Source organism: Vidua macroura, chromosome 3 (assembly GCF_024509145.1).
Source record: "Vidua macroura isolate BioBank_ID:100142 chromosome 3, ASM2450914v1, whole genome shotgun sequence".
Classification (NCBI taxonomy): domain Eukaryota; kingdom Metazoa; phylum Chordata; class Aves; order Passeriformes; family Viduidae; genus Vidua; species Vidua macroura.
In genome coordinates this window covers 79,581,114-79,608,120 of record NC_071573.1, presented here as the reverse complement: position 1 = coordinate 79,608,120, position 27,007 = coordinate 79,581,114, and the positions used below count along the sequence as shown (strand labels likewise).

The following is a 27,007-nucleotide window of genomic DNA, read 5'->3' as shown; positions in this document are numbered from 1 at the left end:
CAAAGTAGGGACTGGACTTCCTGATCTCTGCTCAGCTCCCAGGCCCATCCCTGCCAGCATGTCCAAGCTGAACTGCCATGGAATCTTCCACTCTTAACTCAAGCTGCAGAACTGGGGAGCACACGGTGATAGCAGCTCACCAGTCATGTAAGAGTATAAAAAAAATCCCAAGGAACAGCTCCCATGTTTTCTGTGAAGTACAATGGCACTGCATAAATAAGACACTGCTGGTCTTGCTGAGAGCTGGCTGGTCCTGCTGCTGCTCAAGGGAGCAGCAAAGGATGGACTGCAGGCAGACCTCTGGAGGCAATTACAGTTAATGGCAGGGCTCTGCAGCCCACACATGCAGGTCAAAGGAGCCACCTGGTGCACTGGCATGACTTTTGAAATTCCTAATTGTATTCAGGGTGCCTCAGGAAGGTCTTAGTATGGTCAAAAAAGTTTTCTGGCACTGCGCAGTGTGCAATGCAGTATATAGGAATTCCCAGAAGGAACTCTGAAAGCTTCGGCTGTTTCTGACTCCATCACAGGCTGCACAACATGGACAACTCCCTTGTCTCCACAGTTTAATTACACATCTATGAACTAATGAAAACAGAAACTGCTCAGCTTAAAGACTGAATTAATGAAGAACACCGCTGTTATTAACAGGTACCAGTCGTTGAGCTCCTGAATGTGCACACACATACTCCATGTACCTCACCACCTCTCTCTTTTCTCACATGACAAAAACAGAACAAGAGGGACCAAGCAAATCTGCAGCTAATATTTATACAGAACTGAGCACACTTTTGTGAAGATAAAAAATAATTAGGAGGCTCATGTACATGGAGTATGTTCTAAATACTGCTTTTTCCATTATATGGCTTCTAAAGCCAGGAACATTTCAAATATTGCAATCCATGTGGCACAAAAGGCAAGTCATTGCCTCAAACAAGCCATATTTTCTTATGGTCATGCAGTCTGTGCCCTCTCAATAGGTCAGTGGCATGTTCAGATATTTATTTTAAGGGAAATGGTATTTGGAAAGAAAACTAGACAAACCTGAGAAGATGCTGAAGAACAGAGATGGCATCTGGCTCTTGCAAGCATGCCACATTCACATCAGTTAGCTCTGCATTCCCATGCATCTGTTCTAAACTAAAACATAAGAATGGAAAACAAATGTTGGATGAAAACCACCTTTTAGCAATGCTGAACAAAAAATCCCACAGTAATCTGTGTTTTTAAGAAAACAGGGTAAGCTCTGCTCAAGCTGAATGGAACACTGAAATAAGACTAGCTGACTTCAACCTAAGATTAAAATAAAAATAAAAATGTGTGCTGGCCATTCAATTATCAACAGTATTAGAGATGTGCATGGACAACAGGTCCAGAAGCTAAAAGGACTAGGGAGGTAGACAATTCCCCACTAATGGTACCCTGGAACCACCAATACCTACATGACAAGGGAGTACAAGAAGAACAGACCAGAGAAAGGGATCAGGCTTTCCTGAACACCACGTCCTGCTACCACTGCCTCACAACATCAGGCTGCTTCACACCTTTGGCCTCACCCAAAGAAGAAATCTTAAATGGAAACACATATTGAGGTCTGCTCTGGCAGTTCAGTATTATTGATAAAACTGTTCAAACTGGACTCTTCTGAAACTATTTAAAAAAAATAATTAAACATGTCAAGCGTTTGACCCGAGTCAACAGGAAGGGATCTCCTTTTAATATTGGCTATCAACAGTGTGAAATAGCAATGTTAAAAATAATCCACTAGTTACTGTGGGTAGCCAAAACATCCAAGTTCTGTGATGTGGTGTGTTTTACAAGTATGGGCATTTTGGCTTTTACATCAGTTTCCTTAGCTCTTGGCAACCATTCCTCATCAGTGACACCAACCACAGAGAAGCTGTTCCTAGAACTGAGAAACTACATGAACAGTTAGTTCAGTTCCATGGAAATGAGGTAGAAAATTAATTTTAATTGGCCTGCTCTTCTGGAAAGTCTCAATGATTTCTATCTTAAACTCTCACTTCTGCAAAAAAAGTGAACACGTATCATATTTAAGGAGTTAGCACTACTACTTAGCAAAGCAGTAAGTTAATAAGGTTAAACTTCATGTCAGACTGTGCTGTGCAGAAATGCTCCTCTTACCTATGGAGTCTGGCATGGGTGTACTGCAAGAACACACCTGTATCTCCCCGACTTTGGAGAGCTCGGTCCCAGCTAAACTGGTAATCAGATGACAGAAGGCCCCGGAAATCCTGGAACGATAAATTGATGTCACCCACACATGGCTCTTCATCTCAATTTGCAACTTCTCACAGACAATGCAGACACCTCGTGAAGCAGCTCAGACTCACCTGAATTATGAGTGCTGCAAGACCAACCTTCTCTGCTGTTTCCACAGGATCTTGGACCTCTTTGGTTGCTGAACAGAAACAGAAAAACATTGTTAAGTCTGCAGTACCATACTGACTCCTGCTCAGACTTAGAGATGCCAATAAAAGAGCAGATCTTCCACAACTGTAAACTAGCAATATGGAAATTGTCAGGATGCATGCAGCAAGGAATCCAGGATATAAATCTTTATTAAAAGCTGAAAACACCTGTTTCACTGGCTTTTTCCCACTTCCCCTTGTATGTGTAGCACAGATTTTGAGGTGAGAAGGGTCCATGATGACAGACTAAGCAGGCTGCACTGAATTCCTTTTCATAATTATGACAGCCAATCTCCAAGATCAGGGAAATGCAGATTTTGTTGAAAAACTAATAAAAAGCTCCAAGTGATACAAGATGCATAAACAAAGAAAGTTGTTCCAATGTTCAAATGTACATTTGGATGTACATTTAGGGAGTATTCACACCATCCACTGTAAATGTCTAAACTGAGGGAATATGAACAGAGAGAATCACAGAATGCTTTGGGTCGGAACAGACCTTTAAAGATCATCCAGTCCAAACCCTCTGCCATGTGCAGGGACACCACCTCCTTGTCTATTTTACAAGGAAAATCATCTCTTTCAAAAAAGCTGAGGAGGCAGAGCAAGGAAGATTGATACTACTTAAGCTGATCAGATGGCTGACTCAATCCAGCGCCTAACTCCAGAGAGCACAAGAGGGGGCAGCATTTCACTGGGAACTGCTTGGATCTGTACTGCATCAGGAGGAAACGATCCTGGAGCCACAGCCCAATGAGGCACAGGCAAACCCCCCTTCAGCACAATCTGGGGCAGAGCAGTGACCTCCAGGGCACTCGGGAACAGACACGAGGTTGGCAGGGTGACAAGGCAGCAGAGGCAGGCAAGCAAGGGTCACTCTTGCCAGAGAAAATTGTCAGAGCTATAAATCCTTTGGATGAAATCTGACTGATCCCTGAACTCCAGCCCCAAATCCACTACTGACTGATTTGTCCCTCCAGAAAAAAACAACTGTTGTCCCCAAAAGGCAGGTACTTCCTTCTCAGTGCATGATAAATAATTTCACTGAATGTTAGAATTTGCAAATCTGCAATTTAGGGGAGTTCACAGAGTTGCAAAGAATTATTGTAATTATGTGTTTATATTATGGTTAGTACAAAAAGAAAAAGAGCATATTACTGTGATTAGTGCAATACAGGGAGAAGTGAAGGGTGGAAAAGATGACACAATGTGATCAACACAGAACATCAAAAGAAGCTAATAAGACCTGAAATAGCTAACTTTTTGTGGAACTCATGTTTTGTAACATCCTTGAGCGAACTTCATTTAAAACATCTTCCAGAAAAATTACTTCTCCTCTCCGAGTCTTCATGCCTTGAACTAGACCAAAAGACACATGCTGGCACCTGTGTTGAGAAGCAGCAGGACCAAAATTATATTTCAGTCAAGAGAAACGTTTGCAGTGTTTTTTCAGAGCTGGATTCTCTACCAGGAAACAGCAATAACAGCTGAATAAATAACACTCCAATGTGGGAAGCTTGGAGATATAATCAGTAACTCTCATTTCAGCAACCAAGCTCTGTATTTATTATAGAATGGGAAAATTATGATCAGAGTTATGATAGCCTGGTTATTTGCGTGCTCTCAGGAATCTCTTGCTACTAGCGTTAGTACAGAGGCCTCAATGCAATAATTTGCAATAAATTGAGGAGAGTCAGGATGTAGACAGATCAAATTACTGTGGCAACAGAGATCTCTTAATATAATTAGAAAAGGAGTCATAATAATTCTATTGTGGCCACATTAAGCTAACAGTATAATTAATCATTGCTAATAATAAAGTATTCACTGTTTCTGCTTGTAATAATCCCAGGCATTATTCTTGATCCAGAATCTAGGGTAATTTTAGCACAACTTTATGCACTGTGAAAGGAGGCAGGTTGGTATTCCTGAAGGCTAAAACCCTATATTTAACCACAAAAGACATGCAGTCTGGCAGAGAGGAATATGATTTAGTCTGGAGATCCATTACTGACCTTTGCTCAGATTGCTAACAAGATAGGTAATTACAATGAATAACAGCAGGGATACACTTCCCTGCAATAGATACTTCAAGCCTGAAGCATGATTCAAACTCAGATTCTGATCTCCGCTAAAATAAAATACTTTAAGAAGTAATAACTTAATATGTGACAACACAATATTGCAGAAGCTATGCCATGAAGTCTCTTAAAAATGGTTTCCTTTTTTCTTGTCAGGCAGTTATGAAAAACCTGTTAAATGAGAGACAGGGCTGTTTTTCACATCCTAAACACACAGCAATGACTCCTTCCACAAATAAATCAGACCAGCAGGAGTGGACACACAGAATGAAAAGGCTGCTGATAAGGACCTGAGGCCCACACTGCACATAGTTCTGAGGGTTTGTTTCTCTGCTGGACTAGTACTAGTTGGGTTCTACAGGCCAAATGTCTGCTTGTACTCTGGACTCCATTACTTGCACACCAGCATCACATCTTGTAGCTTAGTTTCATCCAAAATGTCTACATGATGTGTGCTACAGTATGGTGGTGGATGGACACCAGCAGGAGATTCTCCTCAAAAGAGCAATTGACTGAAATTCCAATGTACATATTATATACATTTTTGATGAAAAAGAATGTAACCACCAAAACCAGTATATAATTACGATTTTTAAGTACATACCTTTCTGCCCAGTCATAACCCATGAGCTTCAGTATTTGGAATAAATGTTGAAAGTGATTACTTTGGCTTTTATCTGTCTAAGGAATAGAATTGATGCATATCAGAAAACACTACAAGTCTGATAAGGAGTAGCTTTTAACACACAATACCACAGTGCCAGTAAGTCATTTCAAGCAAAATTAAGACCCATGAAGACAAGCAAGACTTGAAAATTGTGACAGCTGGAATCTATGGCAATGGGATTTTGAGTTATGTTAGAAAAAGAAATCCACCATTTCAGAAATGACTATTCTCAGATCATGAAGGCAAAGACAGAAGTGCAAGGAAACCTTAATATTCTTTACTTTCTCATGATCTGAGAGCTGCCCATCAAACGAAGCATCTCTGTTTTCACTTCAGAACCTTGCTGCTCTTGTTATTCCCCTGGGCTGTATTACCAAACTCCAAGGGTCCTTTGGCTTAGAAACAGAACACCTCTTTGGCTGTCTGCCTCCAGAACCCACTAATTTCTATTGTCTCCTGCATGATTTGTAGTTTTACATCATAAGGCAGATACATAATTCAAAAAAATATATAAATCATCACAATTTCATAACAATTATTCATCTTGTGCTCTCTTCCACTTTCAGTTACACTCTCCTACAAATTGAAGTTGTTTCTGACTGTATGTTATGTTTAACAACAATCTTCATATATGTTTCTAGCTACAGCAGTTGCTACAAGGTTCATTTTCCTACCTACCTGTTTCGACTGCCTCACTCAGACTCCTTTTTATTCCTCCTTAAAAAACAGTGCAGAGATAACCTATTCCTATTATAACCTATTCACTATTTCCTCATTTGTTTGCTTTTAAGACCTCTCTCATTAGGTGTCTGGCTTTAAGGTAGAAGTCTGACAGCATTTATTGTATTTAATTCTTCATATTAATTTTTCATCTCCTTCTTGAGTGCAACATTCAATGGAATCTTAGTATCTCTTTAATAACATGCCACACGCTTTAAGATGTTTTGAATATTTTGCTTGTATCACTGCCTTTTTATGAAATTAGTAGGACTTTTTTAAAACCTAAATTGGTGAATGCACTAATTTACAGCATTACAAGTAGTAAACCAATTTAATGTTCTCTTAAAGAAGCTGATCTGATGAAAATAAGACGATCTTGTGAAATAAGACTCTAGAGTCTCTAAATAATTTTCTTGTAACAAGATTAGCATTCTGAAATACATTTGTATTTAATTATTAAAGACTAAAATCATTAGCATTCTCACTTAATCCCATGAAGTCCTCCTGCCTCTGGTAACACTGAGTGAAGTCCTAACTCACTACAAAGCAGTGCCATAAAACAGCAGCAAAGCTCAGCAAGGCTGGCAGTTCCCTCACCAGGCTGTCTGTCCCACAGGAGTCTCCTAAGATTGGTTTCACTCTTTTATGACCCACTTTCTCAGCCCTCAGAAAGTCAAAAATTATAAAAATACTAACCATGTCCTCTGAAAACCATACAACCTGAGCAAGGCTGAGAGGACAGGACAGGCTCAGCTGTCATTTCCCACTTGAATGACACATTGGCTATGATGGACACGTGAATCACATCCCAATCTGGCTGTGCTGTGTATCTCTTTGGACCTGAAGGAGACCAGGGAGGCCCAGGCAAGGAATTAAACACTGACTGGAGTTCAGCTACAGCAGCTGTCAGCTCAAGACTCTTGCTCCTATGCTTACTCATGCCATTAGCTGAAAATTCAGCTAACATCTTGATTTGTGCAAAGTGGACACCCAACTACTCTTTTTTCTTATTGTTCCTTCTCCCTTGATTCCTGCTACCTCCAGAAACATCAAACACAAGTAATTGCCCACCCACATGAACCAGACAGGAAGCATCCTTAACATCTAAAGCACTGCACTTTCACAGCCACACTGCCCTTTGATGCCAATGAACTCACTGTTCCAGCCAGCAGGGGCAAAAAAGCTCCCACCATAATTACACAGTTCCCCCCCAGAATAACCAAAAAGTCTCTGTTCTATGACAACATGTAAGGATGGCAAGCTACAGGAAACTTCCTGAAGACTGAAGCTAAAAGGAGCAATGTGGTTTAACTAGAAGTTGCACTTTAAACTGTATATTTAATATTTTGCTTACTGATCTCTCTCAATATAATGTATCACATTATATTGACTTTTGAAAAAGCTGTACAGAGAAGGTACAGGGACATTACCAAACATGACCACATAAAAATTTTTTCCACATGCTACTAATTCTGGACTTCATATAAAAGAACATGGCTTTCATAATTTTTCCCCTAAATATGAGAAAAAGAAAATTTAAAAGCATCACATGATATTTTCTTGCTAATATGAGATCAAAAAACAGTTTCAGACATGAAAGGAGATAGTCTTGCTATTCATATCCATTACTGATGCTGCTAGAATTGTGAAAAAACAAAACAACAAAACCAATAAATATAAAAAGATTCCCTATCTACAACTGTTTCATTCAGATTGATTAAATAGTATGTGCAATTTCTACATAATGAAACTAAGGCATTGTTCAAAGCCATTAAAATGTACATTTCAGATAAGATATCAGGACTTCAGAGTAGACTTAGATTCATTTTAGACCATTAATTTCTAAATTAACATTTTAAAACCCTTTATAATAGTAACAGCTTTTTCTGATTTGTTTAATTATTACAACATCTATAAAGAAAATAAAATGTCAAATCAAGTAAGATTTCCTGGAGTAGAGAATAACTCCAGAGCTAATTTTCATAAAATCATACGAAGGGTTGGAAGGCACCTTAGATCATCTTGTTCAACCCCCCTGCTGTGGGAAAGGACATCTTCCACTGTACCACCTTTCTCAGAGCACCATCCAACCTGGCCTTGAACACTTCAGTAATGACGCATCCACAGCTTCTCTGGGCAACCTGTTCCAGTGCCTCAGCACACTCAGAGTGACAAATCTTTTCCTAGTATCTAATCTAAACCTACTTTCTTTCAGTTTAATGGTATTTTTCAACCATTCTGGGGGTCATGCACTGAAAGAGAACAAAGAAACGCTGCCACACAGAGGCACAGCTGCTGGGCAGTAAGGGCATCCATTTTACTGCCAAAAGTACTGTGTGTCAAAGTCATATTGCAAGCCAGAGGCCCCTGGGTTACTAGAGAGAGTCAGCACCAAAGTGTGTGCTGAATCTAGAATTACTTACCACATAAATCATGGTATCCCAGCTGTGCTTATTCATTCTGTCTATAGCAGCTGCAAGATCTCTGAAAGAGATAATGAGAAATTATTTGGACTTTCAAACATACCTCACTACTTGCCTCTTAGAAAAATAACCTGCTTTTTATGGAGGGGAGAGGACTTCCTGAAGAGAAAGATCCATGTATGCCTTACACATAAAAAAAAGACATGTTTACTTTTGCTGATGACACATCTGAAATGTTTTTTTAAACCACTACCTAAGAAAGTTGCTGAGGAAACTGTTCTTTGGTGCAGAGTAAGTCCAGTGTCTGTCTGTCTGCTGGGACCTGAGAGAAACAATCCTTTCCTGGAAAATTAACCCATGTTCAGCCTTAGCTTAAATGGTACAAAGCTCATCTATACATACAGAGGCACACAGGACTGTCACAGGAGAACTGTCAGCCTCGTATTCCAATCTGAAAAAAGCATTTGCAATTGCACAAGACTTGTTATGGAATGCTAAGGGGAGGTAAGAAAAGAGAAGGAGAAGACAATAACAGGGATGGGTGGCTTGTAAGTCAATTGCTGGTTATATGTTTGTGTAGTTCTGTCCTGCACCTCATCAGCACAGTCTGTCCTGTCTCCCCATGAAACTCCATTTCAAGCTCTCCTGGGGTGAGGGGGCTCTCTCCTCTGTGTGCACATGTGTTTGGAGTCTCAGCAGCTGCAGCTGAGAACTACAGCTCCTGCAGGCCGTGCATCTGTGGTATCAGAGACTGAGGGGACTGGACATAAGTGAAATGAAATTATAACAGCTGGAGCCTGACCAGGGGTCACAAGGTGTCTCAGCCAACAGCTGGAGAGAGGGCACACACATCATCCTATGACTGGCAGCAAATATCAAGCTGAACAGACAAGCAAGTAGGAAAAGTATCCTGGGAAGTCTCCAGATGTGCCTGCAGAGATGGGGCACCCAGAGGAGTCTGTACTGTTGGCATCAGAGGGTCCAGGCCAACTGCTGGAGAGACCACAGGGACCTCCAGCTATTGGAGGGATTCACAGTGCACGTACAATACATATGTATATTGATTAAATTATTCAATAATACACATATCACACATATAATGCAAGTGTATCTATCACAATCATGTGTATCACGTACACATACATCTCTATACACATACATCTATTTCTGCACAGGAATAGATACTCATCCTAATCATCCAGAGGGGAACAAAATGCCAGCTGTGCTGAGTGGTTTTGGGCCTGTGTGTGGGCCTGTTGAGATCAGGTGCTCGTGCTTACTCCTGGCTGACCTGTGGGCATGGAGCTGTGGCATCTTTGTCTCCATTTGGCTACAAGATTCAGCAGCTCCCTAATGTACAGGATTGATTACAGCATCTCTCTCATATTCTTGCTTTGAAAAGCTGTACAGAGTTTACCCTGAGGGCTAGACACTAGACTTATTTACATTCCTGGCACAAAGAAACTGTTAAGGCTTCCATATTAAAATACCCAAGAGGAATTTTAGGATACTGATGAGATGGCTGAAAAAAAGCAATAAAATTGATGTTACAGCACTGGTGGTCCACTGAGTCAATGAACACGAGGCTGAACAAGCAATTTTTTCCTGTATCACACCATCAATAAACATTTTAAGCAAAGGTCTTTTTAAAACCTTTATTATTTGGCAACTATTTATCAGATCCAGAGATTCCAGCTTTGTTTTCCAAGTTAGTAGCTGGAGAAAGTATTATGATTTATGCAAAGAAGAGATTTACTAATATTACTTAATGTCCAAGATTGAGAAGCAAGATGTTTTCTATTGCCATCTGTGTAGCAGTTGTCTTCTGGGCAGTTTTCCTTATCTCCTGTTGATGGGCCCATGGATGTCTCACCACATGACTCAGAGATAGCTCCCTCCAGGAGCAGTTTCTGTTTAGCAGGTGATCAAGGACCCACCCATGACTCAGAATGACATCAGCCCATTGTGAGATGCTCTGCCCAGGGGGGAGGAGCTAAGCATTCCCACCTCGATATATTCTGGGATTTTGGACAGAAAGGCAGCCTTCCCACAGGTTTCCAAGAGGACACAGCTGGGCTTTCCACTGGATGACTACACCTTTTCTACAGGACCACTGCTCCAACAGAACCACATTTGCCACTCCAAGAGGTCTGCAGCCACTCCAATTTGGACTGCTACCAACATGCTGGCCAAAGGGGTGTCAGGTTGTATTCTGACTTTGTCAGTGGTCTTCCTTTTGTATTATTGCATGTATTTTGTTTCTTTTCCCTTTTCCCAATAAATTGTATTTCTGACTTGGAATCTCTCACTGGTTTTGCTTTCAAACCAGAAGACTTAGGGAGAGGAAAAGTATTTAAAAGCCATTTTCATCCCATCATAGTTACATTGCTACTTTCACTTACAACTATCCTAGAAATAAAAATCTTCAAAATCCATGCCATCAGTTATCAATGTGCTCATATTGAAAAGCTCCCTGGCAAAATGACTGGTAATGAGCACAGATGGGCTTACTTGCCTTGTTATATAAAGAGATGTCCCATCACTGCGCATGACGGTGGAAACTGTTGAGAGGTCTTTTTTCTCCGAGAGATCCACAATTCCTGTCCCTTTTCTGTAAGGTGAGGGAAAGTACTCATGTCACTGCAGGCTATTACGCAGGTGAGTTCAGCTAAGACTGAGGTCAGAGCCAAAACCAAGGCCTCTTGCTGCAAGCCCCTTTCCCTCTAGATAGTCTCATTCTTTTTCTTTGAATGACCATTTCCTTTAAGTCTTTTTGAGGACTGTTCCTGTAAGTTTGCTGTCACCACTGCTGATACCAGGGAGCAGCCTGCCCTCATACTGGTGCATTCCATGATTACAGCTCCCATCTCAGTTCAGCCAGGCACCTCTTTCATGAAGGCAAGGATCTCATCTAATTCTGCTCATTAAATGGCACACTGAGCTGCCAAACTAATCAACAGCCTAAAACACCATTAGGAGTTGAACACTGTCATTGTACCCAATTTGTCAAGGCCAGGCTTCTGTGCTAGTCACAGAAAAGGAAAATGTAAATTTTAGCTGTGACTGCACAAATCCTAGTGGTCTTCTACTAGAACAGCTTTGAAAACCATGTAAAGAAAACTCCTCCCCTCAGATTATGTACAAACCTCACTCATCTTATCTTGTTTCAAGTGCAACTGAGATGTTAAATAAAGTGCACCAACAAACTGAATGAGTTCATACATTGTTTTCTGAAGGAGTCCTTTATCTTCCAACATCTTCAGAACTTCCTGGGCCTTCTCTTGGTAAAGTGACTCTCCAGAATATTCATCAAAGTGCACTCCTAGACGCTGAAAAGTTACAAGAATATCAAAGACGGGTAATATCGTTAAGATCAAGGCTAACCATTTTTCTTCAAATTAAGTCAGATGATAGGTCACAGATCAGATACAGTGCAAAGATTAATGTTATTCCAGGAAATCGCTTCATTGTTAAAAGGAAAGGATGCCTGGATTTTGATTTAATTGATTTCTGCATTAAAATGAATCTCTCCCTGAGGTGAATATGGTGTTCAATGTAACATTCATGAGAAATTAGTAACATTCATGAGCAATTCATGAGAATTGCTGGTTAGAGCGATTCACACAATTCTGAGGCAAGTCTCTTTCTTGCTGCGCTGGAGGTGAAACCAGTGGGCTGCAGAGGAGCTACCTGGACATGAAACCAACGCTATTTTAAAAGGATGCTAAAAGGAATTTTAAAAAGTAAAAGCTGCTCACAAACATTGCTGAGCATACAGAAATTAAGGCTGAGGGTACATTCACAAGAGACAAGATGACCTTAACTGTCAAACCTGGTCAGTTCATCAGTTCAATAGTTTTTAGTTTAAATGAAATTGGGAGAGAAAGATCTAGCTGTACCCACCATCATGTGATCAATAATGGGTGACTTTCAAGATGCAGCTGCATACACAGACCAGTACCTAATTACTTTCAGAGGTCAGCTTTCCACAAAAATTATCAAGTGTCTCACTTAGGAGATCTTAACTTAAGAGTACTTTCTTGGCTCCAGTGACATGTTTCAGGGAAGAAGTTAAAGCACAGCCAGGTTATCTGCATTATAAACGGTTTCAAAATTGTTAAGGTTAATATTTAGGTCAGTAGCACAAACATGTCCCACGAAACAGTGGACACTGGCTCCACTCATGAGATCACAGTGAGCAACAAACAGCTGTGTATTAGCTCAACTCCACCTGTAGGGAATTCCTGCTGCTGTAACATCTTGCACCCAATTTAATATGCAACATTACAACTTTAGATCAGAAATGTGAAAACAGCATCATCTTCTAATAAAATTTATTACATGTAAACTTTCAGATTTGGTGGGTTGTTGCTGACTTCAAAGATAAAGCAAAACCAAGCAATATTTATTCAACATGGATTTGCCTTGCTGCTTAGCACCACACTGAGCTTCAGGACTTCTGGGAAGGGAGAATTAGTCTAAAGGCCAGTTACCTGGACACTATTAAATAAAATGTATCTAGCACATCAGCAACTGTAGTGACAGCTTGCTTGGATGAGAAATCAACTACTGTGCTTTTTCCAAGCAGAATGAGGCTTAGGCTGGCATACTGAGAAAGAGCTTCCCCACAACATTCTAAAGTTTATGGGAAAGGCAATGACCTGGTAACATTAGAGCAATATCTGATCCCAAGTGAGTCTACTGCTTGGCAGTCTCCTACATGAAAAGGTGCCATGCACTGTCAATTATGTTGATGAAGCAATAGAGAAAGAGATCATTTTACCACAGAAAGAACATTTGGATGATTTGTACCTTATAAATCCGGATGTATTCCTCAATACTGAGGTCTCTAAATTGTTTCCAAATTGACAATGTCTGCTCATCATGCTCCTCCAGTTTTCTGAAGAAATCCTTAGCCAGCTTTTTTGTGTTTTCATCTTCTGCTGCCTTGTTAATCTGCACATACACCTAAAATTTGACACTGAAAATGTTGAAGTGGTATAATCCTCTCCTCCAATAAAAACAGTTCGACAAGAACAATACAAATACATTTAAAGTTGACATTTTTAACATCAAAAATTTGAAAGACTTGTCAAAGCAACACATTCCCCATTTAAAGAAATAATGAATAACCCAAAGTCCAACATGAAAATGTGCAGCTTATCTTGAAAGAAGACTAATGCCCTAATTCCTTACTGTCACTATCATCCTCTTCATAACCTTGAAACAACTGCAGCAGCAAAATATAGGAGAACTAATTTATGCATGGAAGGGAACCTATAAAGGACTTTTAAACCACAGACATGTCTTCAGAGGACCACAACATCAACATTTATGGCAACTGCACTGCCTAAAATTGAGACAGCAGTTGAAGCAGCAAAATCTTTGATAGACTCAGTATTTTACAAGCTTATATTCATAGGAAAGACTGATTTCACACACCAGCAGAAAAAGCATCACTTTGAAACACATCTCAGTTTTTGATACAGGCAGGCATACAGCTGAACAAACACTTAAAAATTGGGAATAACTGAGAAACTAATTTGGTCTCAAATAACTACTGTTATGCATTTTTACTGAATACTGTTGTTACACTTAAAGGCAAATTTTTAAGGTCATAAAGCCTACATGCTACTGCAATAGCTGGTATTTTGAAGCTTTAGTGCAAAATTCAAGCATAAAAATTTAAATTCTAAGAGTGGACTGAAATAATAAATAAAAACTATGTAATACACAGTGATGCACAACCCTAAAAATATGACTGCTTCTTGTTTTCTCTTTAAATCAGTTCTACAGATCTAAAACACCTCAGTGCTGAGACTTTAATGGTTTAAATCTGCAGGGCTCAGGGATGAGGGAAGAGCGAACAAAGTTTACCCGTGTCAAAGAAGCTGGTGAGCTCAGAAGGAGCTACCCTGCCATATAAACAATCTGACTGACATGCATTCAGCTGCTGAGTACCCAAGTATTCAAACACAGTTTGTTCCTTTGCCACGACACAGATTTGTAGAGAACAGTTATCCTGTGGCACACTGCCTGAACACCAGTATTAGCCACAGTTCCCATATCCAGCCCTGAGGAGGAAGCACAGCTCAGCTCTGTGGTAAGGAAACACCTGAGAGTGCCACACAAGAAACCTGACTAAGCCCCATTAACATGTAAGATCTTTTAGAGCATGAGGGGTTGAACATTAGCCATCCAGGGATATTGCCCCCTTCTCCTCACAGTTACTGGGTCTGTGCAGGTCAGTAGATAAATCCCTTATGTGTATTGTATCTATATCACAGACAAAGACCACTTACCAAAAAAATCAACAAAAAGTAAATACTAACTCAGATGGTATCAGGCATATTTGAATGCAGCAAGCCAACAAACCATAACCTGTTTAATCCTGGAAAGACAAATCTAGTTGGTCGTCACTGAACTTACCTCAAAAAGGTGTTGCAATGGACTAGATTTTAGTTTTTCTTTGTTGCCAAAGGATTGGAAACCAACACCCAATAAGCCTTGAATAACAATTACATATAGAGTTAGACAACAGACCAGAGTATATTGATAGGTTATTTTTGTAAGTCTAGTCTTAACACTGTAACATTTTAAAAGAATATAATGGTGTATGCTACAAAAAGAAAATCAAAAGCATAACCTATTATTCCACTGCATAAACATCACCCAAACACCAGAAATATAATAGCTAGAAAATAGTAAGAAATACTACGTTGATTTCTCAATTCCTCATGAAAGGAATTTGTGTTTCTAGACTTGCATAGAAAATTATATTTTACACAGCAACAAGATGTAAATGAGAAGCCACACAGTGGAAGCTGTCCAGCAATAGAACATGCCCAAAAGTCCTTGTTTTGCTTCCTCCCTTATTAGTATTATCATTTTAAGGACAGTAAGAACTAGGATACAACAGAATTCCTCATACCACTCATGCAATGTTTTCAAGGGAAATTTTTCCTGCCTGCTTAGAATATGCAGCTTTTTTGAGCATCCAATTTGTCATCAGGACTTTCCAAAAGCCATCTCAAAGGGAAAGAAATCCAAATCCCAATCTTTTTGTCTAAATGAAAAGACCCCATCCACTCCTTCAGTAATGCAGCAATATTGACCCATCAGCCTCCTAGATTATCTGAGACTGACTTTAAGGCCATCTTATTCCTCTGAGCTGACAAGGACCAGGACTGATGTAAGAGTAGGTATGCAGGTATCCCTTTGGAAAACTCTCCACAACTAAACAAACAGCACTGTCTCAAGAACTTCCCTCTTATAAACACTGAGTACAGAAGTATAGAATAAGTAAGAAGGCATGGCAGACTTAAAGAAGAACAGGTCAGGTTTTAGGAAATAAAATTTGTATTGTATTAGTAATCCTGCTGAAAGGAAGTTTAGTTAAGAACAGCTTATTCTATGAGCAATTAGAGGTGGGTTTCCTAATGATCTCTTACATATTAGTGTACCTAAACATTCCACTATTCAATGCTGACTTCATGCTCCAATCTCCAGCACAACTGTCAGTCTTTATTCAACCCAAACACATCCTTCCACACATTTTCCCTCTTTCCCATATTATCCCCAGACCTTGTTACACTCACCAGTTAATGGCAAAATGCAGCCCATGTTGGAACTGATTCTGACTTAGAGGTGCTTACTGGTTAGCCAGCAGGTTAAACACAGAAGTTAACTTTCTCTCCCAGAGGTCAACACATTGTATTTCTACCCTTACGTGGCTGCCAACTGTCATAATGCTGAAAGAAATTCATTCTCATGGAAATATTTTTCTTTGTCAGATCTGGCTAAAGTTGCCCAATGGGTTCAAATTTATTAGGAGCAGAGTGACAGGAAGACAGATGGACAGATAGTGTGACTGCATACGCTTTGTCACCCTAAGAAACCTGCCCCAAAACTGCCTAAAGGCTGAGGGCCTCTTTGCTATGTTTCAGGAAAATATGTTTTCAATTCTTACATTTTAAAGCCTCTGACAATAGCAGCTGTAAAACCAGCTGACAGATCATTAATTACAGCACTGCTTCTGAGAATGGACCATTACAGTAATATTGCTATGCTATAATTCTGTGAAGCATGACCATTATTTGTTATAATACTGCTATATATTTGAGCTGAGCCAGTCCAAATAAAGAGGGGAGTACCTACTTTGAAAAAAATAGTTGGAACTACTAGGTCAAAAGCATGATTCTAGGAGTTGTGTGCTGCACAAATGGCACAGGTGTAAATAACAGGTATGTGATGGTTATACCTTCAGGAACCTTTATATTTAAATACATAAAATTCTTGATATCCAGACTTCAGAGTGCTACTTAGTATCTTCAAAGGCAGACTGAATGAGGTCAGGTGAGAAGCCTTTTATCCACACAGCATTACACTGCTTCACTGCCATTGCCACGTCATTAGACAATAGTGTAATGATAAAATTATGTCCTAAGTGGCAAACACGAAAGAAATATGCAAGGATGAAATTTACTCAATTTTTGGTGAACTCATTCTGTATTCAGTTCTTATGAAACAAATCATAAGTGAAACAAATCTCTGTTATAAGCTACAGCTTCATGCTATAAGCTACAGAAACATGATCAGGAAAGACAAGCTGCAGGGGATAGAACTTAATAAAGGAAAGAATGTTTTATTACCGCTCTCACAGTCCTGAGAATGTTATACTGCACTGTCTAAAATCCAGGAACTTAGTCTACAAGGACAACAGGTAGAACTGAATGTATTTTAGTTATCTACACCTACAAATCTGAATATAAAAATGGAGTGAAAGTAGGGTATTGACTTTAAATTTTTAACCCAATTCTGTTCATATAATTGATTTCTCGATGCGCCCAAAACCAGCAGTACCATTGAAACTGGAGGGGGCAGAAAAAGGGCTGGAATAAGCAAAAGTGACCACTTGAAAGACATTGCACTTTGTGTTTGCCATTTAAACATAAATAAATGGACAGTTTCCAGAGCCTACTGCAAAAGAAGTGGGGATTTTTATAGTTTTCAGAGGTATACCAGCTTTCAAGAATGAGGAAGTAGGCATGATTGCCTTTTTTTAAATGCCTGAAAAGATGCTAAAACCAGCTTTTTGGGGGAAATTAGAAAAGGAGAAGAGAATATAGATAATTTTAAAATGTCAGATTAACAACAGAAGTCAACAAAGTTGTCAATGCTATGGATGGGTCAGTTGCCATAACAGAGGGATAGCTATAGATCCAGCAATGGGACATAAATGATCTGTGGTGTAGCAATAAATATCAGGCCATGCATCCTCAGGCTGCACTTGAGAGGACTTTTCAGTCCCCACTGATCTGATGATTTCAGAAGAGATGGGGGTGCCTATGTGTGTGCATACAGGACTGATAGTCTTACAGTCCCTATTCACTTGCACATTCTCCATCTACACACCTCTCTTCCGCTACACTTTAAGGGGAAACCGAACATTTTGGGGAAAATGTAGGGATATCTCTAAAGATACCTCTCTGGGCCCCAATGTGCCAAAATGAGGGTGTTGTGGAAATTAATTATGCTCTATGAATAATGGGAAAAGGAACAACAACAATAAAAAAATAAAAGAACCCCAAAATCAAGCAACCAAAAAACCAAAATCCAAACCCAAACTAAAATATATAAACCCCAAACTACACATTTAGTCAGAGAGGAGCTACTGAGGGACAGTTGGATAAAAATGGTCCTTTTCAGCATCAGTACAGGACATACTGCGGATGGATCAGTCTGGATTGTTTTGTTCAGATTTTTTAAGGAAATGAACTATATATTACCCCCATGGAAATAAGGTATCATTCCTTATGAGTACAGAGTGAACCCAATGGGCCTACAAAAACTGACACTGGAAACCCAGACCATACTATACAGTAGAAAAGGGCACAGCATAAAAGAAATATTGAAACATACCAAACTGCATGCCCCAGTCACCAAGGTAATTTATCCTTACTACTTCATGTCCCAGCGCAACTTTGAGATTTGCTATAAAATTCCCTGGTAATGAAACAAAAATGATATTATTATTCAGTTGTAGGTAGTCTCTCATCCCTATGGAACAGATTTCTGGTTTTGTATCACCTGTATTCAAAATGAAGAGGAAAAGCAATCAGATGGAATACTTCACAGGATTTGCTAAAACCTGGCAACTGAAAGGAGCAGTAATAGTAAAAAGCAAGTTCCTTTCTGAGCAGGAAAAGAAAAGCTGTGCATCTCAGCAGTGCCACAAAGTGTCTCACAACAGGGACAGAAACATACAGAGGTGGATGTACATGCACATATTGCCAAGTATGAGACCACAAAAACCCTTTTAGAGTAATCTTGTATTCTCACAAGTAAGTGGCATTATACATAACTCTATCACAGTCAGGCACTCTCATACCAGGTTAGGCAAGCACTCAAAATTCACAAACTGCTGTTGTGATGCTAAAAAGAGAACATCAAGTCCTGAATCTCTGTAGACTGTTGGAGCAGTTCTGAGCTCTGCACTTAACAGACTATGCTCCAAATTCGTCAAATCATGTAAGGACATATAAATAAGTTCCAGATGCTCTTACAACACAAACCCTTCATCTCTCCCCTGAGCTTAGTTATAACCTTAGAATTACAAAGAAGAAATATCCACATCCCTTCCTCTATTTTCCTGTGCTTCAAGGGTAGCTTTTAATTACAGTACTGTTGTAAAGGATGCAGAAAGCTCTCTCTTCTTGTATTGTTATAACACTACATTATAGCTTGCAATTACTTCCAGTTCCATTCTCTGTAGTTAATTAATTGTCTTACTCTGGGACAAACATTGCTCTACAGAACTACTTCTGAAAGTGGGTTTGTTTTTTTTTTTATGTAACAAAGAATCCAGAAATTGAACATTAAAAAGCCCAAAATACATAATTTCACTCAACTATCTATCATGGAAGAAGCAATTACTTTACATAATTAATAACTATACATGATGAATTAAGTATCATTAAAGCCTGATACATTATTAGATACACAGATTTTGTAGGATCTTCTGCTACAACCTACTAGTTTTTATTGTGAGATTAGGAAATGAGGGACAAATAGAATTTTCCAAATACCATTAGAGCACTGCAGAAGGAATTTATTAATTATTCTATTAGATATTAGAGCAACTGTCTCAGTAATACTGGCATAAAGTAATTAGCATATAAAAGCAAGCTTTTTGCAGGACAGCCACGAAGATATAACTATCTGAACTGCTCTGCAGTCCAGTACAAATTGAGAATTTGAAATTGAAAGGACTCTTATAACACCTCAATGAAAACTGCCTTGGGTGTCTTTGAAGACCAATTTTAAGCTACTTCATTTAATATCCACAGTTGTAAAACTCTATTATGTGTGACTTAATAAATCTGCCAGCAACACACCACGTTCTTTTCTTCCCTGCATAATTTTTTATGGTTTTAATTAGCAAGTGAAGCCTGACACGGCCACTCACACCCGAGGAGGGAGATGTCAGCAGTGCTCCCCTGTCAAGTGAGGCAGGCAGACAAAGCAGCCCTCCCAGGAGGCAGTGAAATGCACACTCACCTACTATGGTGGAACGCAGATGTCCTATGTGAAACTTTTTGGCAATATTAGGGGAGCTGTAACAGATTTTAACAAATAACGTTTGTTCAGTGGACAAAACTGCCAGATCAGCAAGTTAAAAGAATCCAACTCGTGCATCTAGAAGAGCTGAAATAAATTCCCTGTTTTCAATTTTCCCGTAAGATTCCCTGATTAGCTTCTGTCCTAAACAGCAAAACAGGTTTTGCTATCCAACCAGCTTTCCCTCCAGTATCAGTTAACAGACAGTGTTGTGGTCAAACCACCCCACAAACCAATCCAACAACAACAAAATCTAACCAAGGCCCACTTGTACTGGTGACAAAGAACCAAAAATACCTTCTCACTTTTTACAAGTTTTAGACATATGGATCATTCTCCTCACGTCTTTTTCAGAGATAAACCAGGATGAGAGATCTTGTGCACAAGGATCAGTAACCAAAATGCCGTCTTGCCAGCAAGGCCCACCCCCACAAAGAAAAACAACAAAAAACAACTCTTTACATAATTGTTTGCTCAGATAACAAAAAAGAAAGTTCAGCTATGAAAATTCAACCTTCAAATTAAAGCCAAGTTCTTACTTTCCGTGACTGTAGAAGCCTGCAGAGGGAATATTACTCAACAAAAAAAATTATACATAAAAAAATCTGAGTCAGCCAATTTTCATTCCATGAGTAGGCAACAATCAACAGAATTGCACTGGACAAAAATTTTGGGGGCAGCAATTAACAAGATTTAGCCAGCCAAATGCACGCCTGCTTTAACAAGTCAGGGAAGAAGATATTAAGGTGCAAAAAGAAATTTATTAGTGCCTGGAAATTCAGATTTTGTTTCTTCATAACAAAATAAAAAGAAGCTGTCTTAAAAACTGAATGCTATTATGCATTAAATGAGAATATTCTTAATGGAGGGTTGTGTAAAGCATGAACTCCTTAAATACCAAAAACACACTCTGGGAAAAAGCCTCAAATCCCTGAATATAATTTATATTCTACTTGGTGAATATATCAGAGTATTAAATACAGCTAAATATAATACTGGTTAATATGGTTTAACATCACAGGCATCATGCTTTACAGCAATGAATATCAACAGAAAGTATCAATCAGCAGACAAGGCACTTGTCTCACAGGACCCCTCAGATGTGCTTACCTGAACTCAATCACTGCCTTTTGTCTGGGAACTGTAGAGAAAAGTTCACTTTTTACTCCATACTCTGAGCCATCTTTCCACACCTGCTGCAGCACAGTCTAAAGTAAAATAAAAAAGAAAACAAAAGAACAACCAAAAGAAAACAAAAATTCACACAAAAGAGTTCCATCAACAGAAAGCATCGCCAGGAAAACTGTTCACCAGCCACAAAGGAGACTGATCCCACACCCTGTATTCACATTAGTAATTAGATGGCTGGTTTGCCAAGCAAACAAGGTCTCATACACAGATAAAAATGCCACTAACCTTAGAAAGCTGTATCTGATCAAAAAAAATTTAAGAGAAATTGTAGGCAAAGTTTTGATGAAAATTAAGACTGACTTTTGTGAAAACCTTCTACACTTTTAGTGCCAAAGAAAGGCAGCTCTTCCATCCTAATGTGCCCAAACAACTCTTCTTTCTCTCTCCCACCTGCAAGTCTGTAAGGCCAGTATGAATGATCTGTACTAAAATATGTCTGCTTTGAAAGTCTGGAGACTGTGCAAAATACCTTAAAATATTCCTCAAGACCATTTGTGTGAGTTTTGTCAGTAATGTGCTCATAGCATCAAGTCATCCCTACATAAACTGAAATGTGTAAGGTCACACAGGCCAATGCACTACAGACTGTGAAGCTTCGGGACAAGCTTCCCGAAGATAACAGAAACCTTTAACAATGTGAAATAAGGTGGAAATCACACTTCAGTCAGTGGAAATTTTTCTCATTTTTCTCACTCAAAAAATCACTTTAAAGTTTTTCTGCAACGGCTATTTTTTTAAAGAAACAGCATCTGAAAAAAGCCTTTAATTCTGTTCTTATTATCACACCTAAGAAGGCAAGCTAAACACAGACACAAAATTGACTTATAGACCTATTCTCTAATAGACATTGGCTTGGTTACAAGGTATATGTATACTTCAGTCAGGATATTGAGGAATACATCGTTCCTTTGGGATTTTTTTCCCCTAGATTTTTTTTTTTAGAAAAGTATATAATGAAAGATCTATCAAATATTTCTATGTCAGGTAAAACCAAGAGTAGTTACAAGAACAAAACTTTTGACTTGTACACTGTAAAAACTCAAAGTAGATGTAAATAAGCCTGCATTTTAAAGCACAGAGAGAGGAAAAAGAAGAGTTATTAGTGAAGAAGATTATTAGTGAATGCAGTAGATGCATTGTTTCCTCACAAGAGGAAACTTTCTTGAGCCTTGTTTCAAATTCTAAGCCTACATAACAAATTAGCAACAGGGATCCTCAGGAAAAGCTTGTGAAAGACAATTTTACATAGAAAATACCTTCCTAAGACAATAGTAGGTATTCTATAGTTTTATACTGAGAACAAGTATTTTCACCTTAAAGCACTTGAAAGACACTACTCACCTTTGCTAATAATTCCCTGTTTATTGTAAAATTCACTGTTCCTGGACCAGCGCTGATTGCACTCACTACTGAATCACATTTTAGCTAAGAGAATAAAGCAAAACATACTTTAAATGAAAACAGGTGAACTGGAAAACTGTCATTCAATCCACTGTTAATATTAATTTAATCCATTGTAAACATTATGATTGCTTCAAACAAATAAATAACATTTAAAGGGATCATTTCATCAATGCTCTTGGAAAAGGGACAATTTTATTATTTCCCATCCATGCTTAATAAGCTCTGAATACAACTCAGCTTGAAATGCCACACATATGTTCCACTTCAGACCCTGCCTGTTCACAGGCTGTGTTTTCTTTTGATTGGGAACAGTGGTTGAACTCCTTGCACAGACAAAAGCTGAAATAAATGTGACAACTTACACAATAGCTGCCAGCACTTAACAAAAAAAAAAAAAAAAAAAAGAAGTTCAGTGACAACATTGTGGTACCCTGTGTCACAAAATAAAGACATTAAAGGTCAATTTATTAAAAATTTCATTTACAATTTCCATAAGGCACAGGTCTTGAAAATTATGAACCTATAAGGCATATTTAGTGAACCAACACCTAATGTCAACAGAAATTTGGGTCTTCACAGGCCAAGAGCTTTGGATCTCAACCTGTCAGGCTTGAAAGTTTCTTATTAAACTAGCTGTCTTTCACAGTCAAGAAGTTGTCTAAAAAAAGGAAGAAGAGGGATGGAAACCATATGAAAATATGACACAATCACCTTCTCACTCAGCATCTATGAGAGAGGCAAGTTACACTCCTACTGAAGCTCATCACTGTTGGGATCTGTGATATTTAGATGCTACCGAGATTGTAGAAAGTCTCTGTCTTTCAGCCCCGCTGCCAAAGAAGGAGTCATAATTCGTCTGTGCTGGTTTTCAAGGTTGTTTATTTCTTATCTAAAATATTTTCTCTCTGACCTGCAGCAGGTCTGTCTCACAGGACAGTGTGCAGGGCTCTGCCCCTCAGTGGGATGTTACAAACATTCTATACTAGAAACTACGTGTGCTGTATTTACAATAACGTGCCAATATTCATCACCCATGTTGAACAGTGTGTCCCCAGCCCAAACCAATAGAAAAATGCCAACACCACAGTGAAACATGGAGGGCATGAAGAAGGACAAGGCACGCCCAATTTTCCTCCATCTTGCCCCCTTGAACCCCTTATCTAGAATCCTAAAATTCTACTTTTGCACCCATGCCACACTAATTACCACTTATATCAAACACTCAGAGCCTGTAATTCATCCTGTAAGATTGAAAACTCTTCTCCATGGACAGAGATCAGAGAGTGTCTCTCGTGGCACTGTACAGGGGGGTTCCTGACCCCTGACAGGGTCCCAGACCTTCCAGGGCAGCCAGAGAGGGATGACCTGGATTCCCACAATCACCATGAAGAGGAAATTGAACCCCCATGCTAGGTCTCCAGCTTAGACAGTGACCTATCCAGGAGAAATTGTAGCTAGCTTTGAAATTCTTTTATTTTCACAAGCTCTGCTAACAACAAATTCCAATGCTATCTCCCAAGCTACGTGAAAAAAACATTTACTGTGTTGACACTGAATTTTCCACCTTACTGTTTTACAAATGGGTCTTTCTACTTATGGGGCAGAGAGAAAACAGAAATACCCACTGAGCTTTCTCCACAACATTTGTTCTGATAAATGTTTTCTACATAATCTGTCTTTTGTTACATCAGTAGTTTTTAATAAGAGTGCTCATTTGTCCTCTCCACAGCTTTAACCACCTCTTCTCCAAGTGTCCTGTGGTCCTTTAGTAACTAGATGTCCCTGTGCCCAAGGCTTGGACTAGGATGCCACTGTGCAGTACAGAAGCACTAAAAAACCCAACACAATGCCCCCTGCACAAAGAGGTAACAGTACAAAAATGAAACAGGAATCAGCCAGCCAAATGAAATCAAAATCCCAGGGAAACAAGACCCTTCTGACTTTCTAAAAGACAATTTTCAGTACTTCAGAGCACATTGCTTCATCTACTTATTGTCTCATAGCCCTACTATTTAGGCTATTTTAGTCAACTGGAAAAACTTCCATCTCTTTTTGCCTAACCTAAATACCTGTATTTCAAATATTGTGGCCCATTTCCTCAGAAGTGACTAAGAGCATTCTGTTGAACCTTGAGGCACTGCATCAACTGTTTATCATGACAAAATCCAGTAACTGCCTGCATCTTTCTCTCTCTGCTAGTTTCTGATACATGGTTATATTTTGCTAGTTTATACACTGCTTACCTTCTTTGGAGATGACATGACCAGTCTAAACAAGCTAAACTAAATGCATCTCATTTATCCACCACCCAACAAAAAACTCCTTAGAGATGATGGATTTTTATTTTCCTTTGTCTAGCTGGCATAGTCTATTTAGTTTGGGGGCTTATATTGATGGTCTGTGCTTCTTTACTGTTAAAATTTCTACTCCATGAAAAGCTGTAGAGCTAAATGTTTCAGGATTATTTAATTATTTACTGAGTCACAAACAATAAAGAAGGGAGGAAGCCTGCAGCTTCCTAAACCCTGGGAATAGCAGCTGTTTTTAAAATGACACACAAGAAAAAAAAAAACAAACAACTTGTTACTGTGATGATACAGTCATTGAAACAAATTGAGAAGGAGGCTGTCAAATCCTTGGAGGCTTTTAACACCTCACTGGACTTCAAAAGTCCTCAGCAACTTCATCCAAAACACCTGCCCTGGGGAGGATATGGGAACTGATAACTTCCTGAGGTCCTTTCCAACCTGAATTATTTCATGTTTCTAGATCATTCCGTTGTTTCAGAATTTTTTGGCCGTATATCTGTGCATCATCACTTCTTCTTCCACCTGAGCCATATTTATCTTGCCAGAACAGGTCCAAGACAAGGATAACTTCAACATCTCAACACCTCAGCAGTGAAGAATTGCACAAGAAATAGTTTAGCTCCTCAATATATCACAACTGGTTTTATTTGTCCTTTTTTCAGTATTAACAGCCCAGCTACTGCCATTTCCCAAACTAGCACACCTGAAAAAACTGCTGTTCCAAGAAATCTCAATTTCAAGCAGATAATGATTTGAAAGTTAGGCCTGTTTATCCCACAGGCCAACTTTATCCATTGGCTTTCCAGAGCTGAGTTTTGCAGTCTTTGAATTTCCAAGCTACCACACTTTCAATTTCTTCCTCAAGTGCTGGGCAGCAGCACAGACCATGGCACACCCTTTAGGTACCCACCTAACTTCACCAGCACTGTTTACTTCAGACTGTTTGAGAATAATCTTTTCATGAGAACCTTAAGCAAAGCTGCTTCTCCAATCTCTGTGTACAATTACAGTAAGTACAGCCATCAAACTACTCAGACCCAAACAGATGCTTGCAGAAAGAATACTTTTTTATCTTATTATGCCCCTTACACCTCTAGTCTGGAAGTTCATTATTACATACATATGTGATTAATTCATTAGCATACCCTTTCAGCAAGCTGCTGAGCTTGAAGATGCAGGTCTTGTGCTAAGCAATCACTAGAACTGTTTTCTTTTACAGAAGCAAGGGAGATCTGGAAATCAGCAACATGCCTGAAAAAAAAAAAAAACAAAACAACAAACCACATATGAAAATCAGGAAAAAAAAAACCTGCTGAAATGCTGGGGAGATTTGGCAGATTCAAGCTGACTCTGCATATGACAAGTGTAATTGCCAAGCATAACCCAGCCACAAAAATCTGAAGATTCGCTGTATTTAGAATGCTGGACTAGAAGCCCAAATATCACTTTTACTCTAATACAAATATGGTGAGAACACCATCTCAGACTACACAAAAACCATGCTCATGAATAAGTAAAATTTACTTGCTAACATTACTGCAACTCTTGAGCAGGACACTGAAAAAAACCCCATGTAACTTCAAATTGGTTCTATGCAGTTTCACATTCAGATCACCAGTGTTGAAGATTTGCCATTCATCCACTGCCAATAATTTGTACAGGCTTGTAAGCAATTATATTTACTTTGAGCTTTCTTGAAAAAATACAAGCATTTAATTCGATTGAATGATCTAATAATTACACTGGCATAAAGAGTTTGGGGGTTTTGTCTGTATTTTTTCCCCTAAAGTCTTGTTAAGCTTTTGCAATAGTAGTCATGACATAAAATAACAAAACATGACCAATATTGTAAGACAAAATATAAACAACTACCGTTTTTTGGAGACAGGAACTGCAGATATGGACTTTATTAAATTCTCTGGTGGCAGATCCAAAACTTTTGAAAGCTAAGTTGAAAATAAAGAAAAAATTGACTTAAGCAAAACGACAAAGATCCAAGGAAAAATATTACTCCCTGTTTAAATAGCCACGGGGATGCACCTTTTATATCTGAAATCTAATTTCAGCCCAAGTGGAAAAAAAAAAAAAAGCAAAGACTTCTTAACTATTATGACCACTACAATAAAATACAAACCTAAGAGATGCTAAAGGAGTCTTAGAA

General features: G+C 39.0%; 1 protein-coding gene across 1 annotated transcript in view; it reads right to left on the bottom strand.

Moving 5' to 3' along the window:
• RARS2 (arginyl-tRNA synthetase 2, mitochondrial) overlaps nucleotides 1-27,007 on the bottom strand; it is a 30,718-nt gene that overhangs the window by 3,203 nt on the left and 508 nt on the right. The window contains exons 2-17 of the mRNA XM_053972571.1: nucleotides 26,719-26,792; nucleotides 25,992-26,097; nucleotides 22,475-22,558; nucleotides 21,053-21,150; nucleotides 19,883-19,938; nucleotides 18,245-18,328; nucleotides 14,753-14,829; nucleotides 13,136-13,291; nucleotides 11,546-11,652; nucleotides 10,839-10,934; nucleotides 8,324-8,384; nucleotides 5,118-5,194; nucleotides 3,693-3,817; nucleotides 2,355-2,422; nucleotides 2,146-2,255; nucleotides 1,045-1,140 (exon numbers count right to left, since the gene is read on the bottom strand). Of these exons, the coding sequence (XP_053828546.1) occupies nucleotides 1,045-1,140; nucleotides 2,146-2,255; nucleotides 2,355-2,422; nucleotides 3,693-3,817; nucleotides 5,118-5,194; nucleotides 8,324-8,384; nucleotides 10,839-10,934; nucleotides 11,546-11,652; nucleotides 13,136-13,291; nucleotides 14,753-14,829; nucleotides 18,245-18,328; nucleotides 19,883-19,938; nucleotides 21,053-21,150; nucleotides 22,475-22,558; nucleotides 25,992-26,097; nucleotides 26,719-26,792 (1,475 nt within the window). The remainder of the gene's footprint in view (nucleotides 1-1,044; nucleotides 1,141-2,145; nucleotides 2,256-2,354; nucleotides 2,423-3,692; nucleotides 3,818-5,117; nucleotides 5,195-8,323; nucleotides 8,385-10,838; nucleotides 10,935-11,545; nucleotides 11,653-13,135; nucleotides 13,292-14,752; nucleotides 14,830-18,244; nucleotides 18,329-19,882; nucleotides 19,939-21,052; nucleotides 21,151-22,474; nucleotides 22,559-25,991; nucleotides 26,098-26,718; nucleotides 26,793-27,007) is intronic.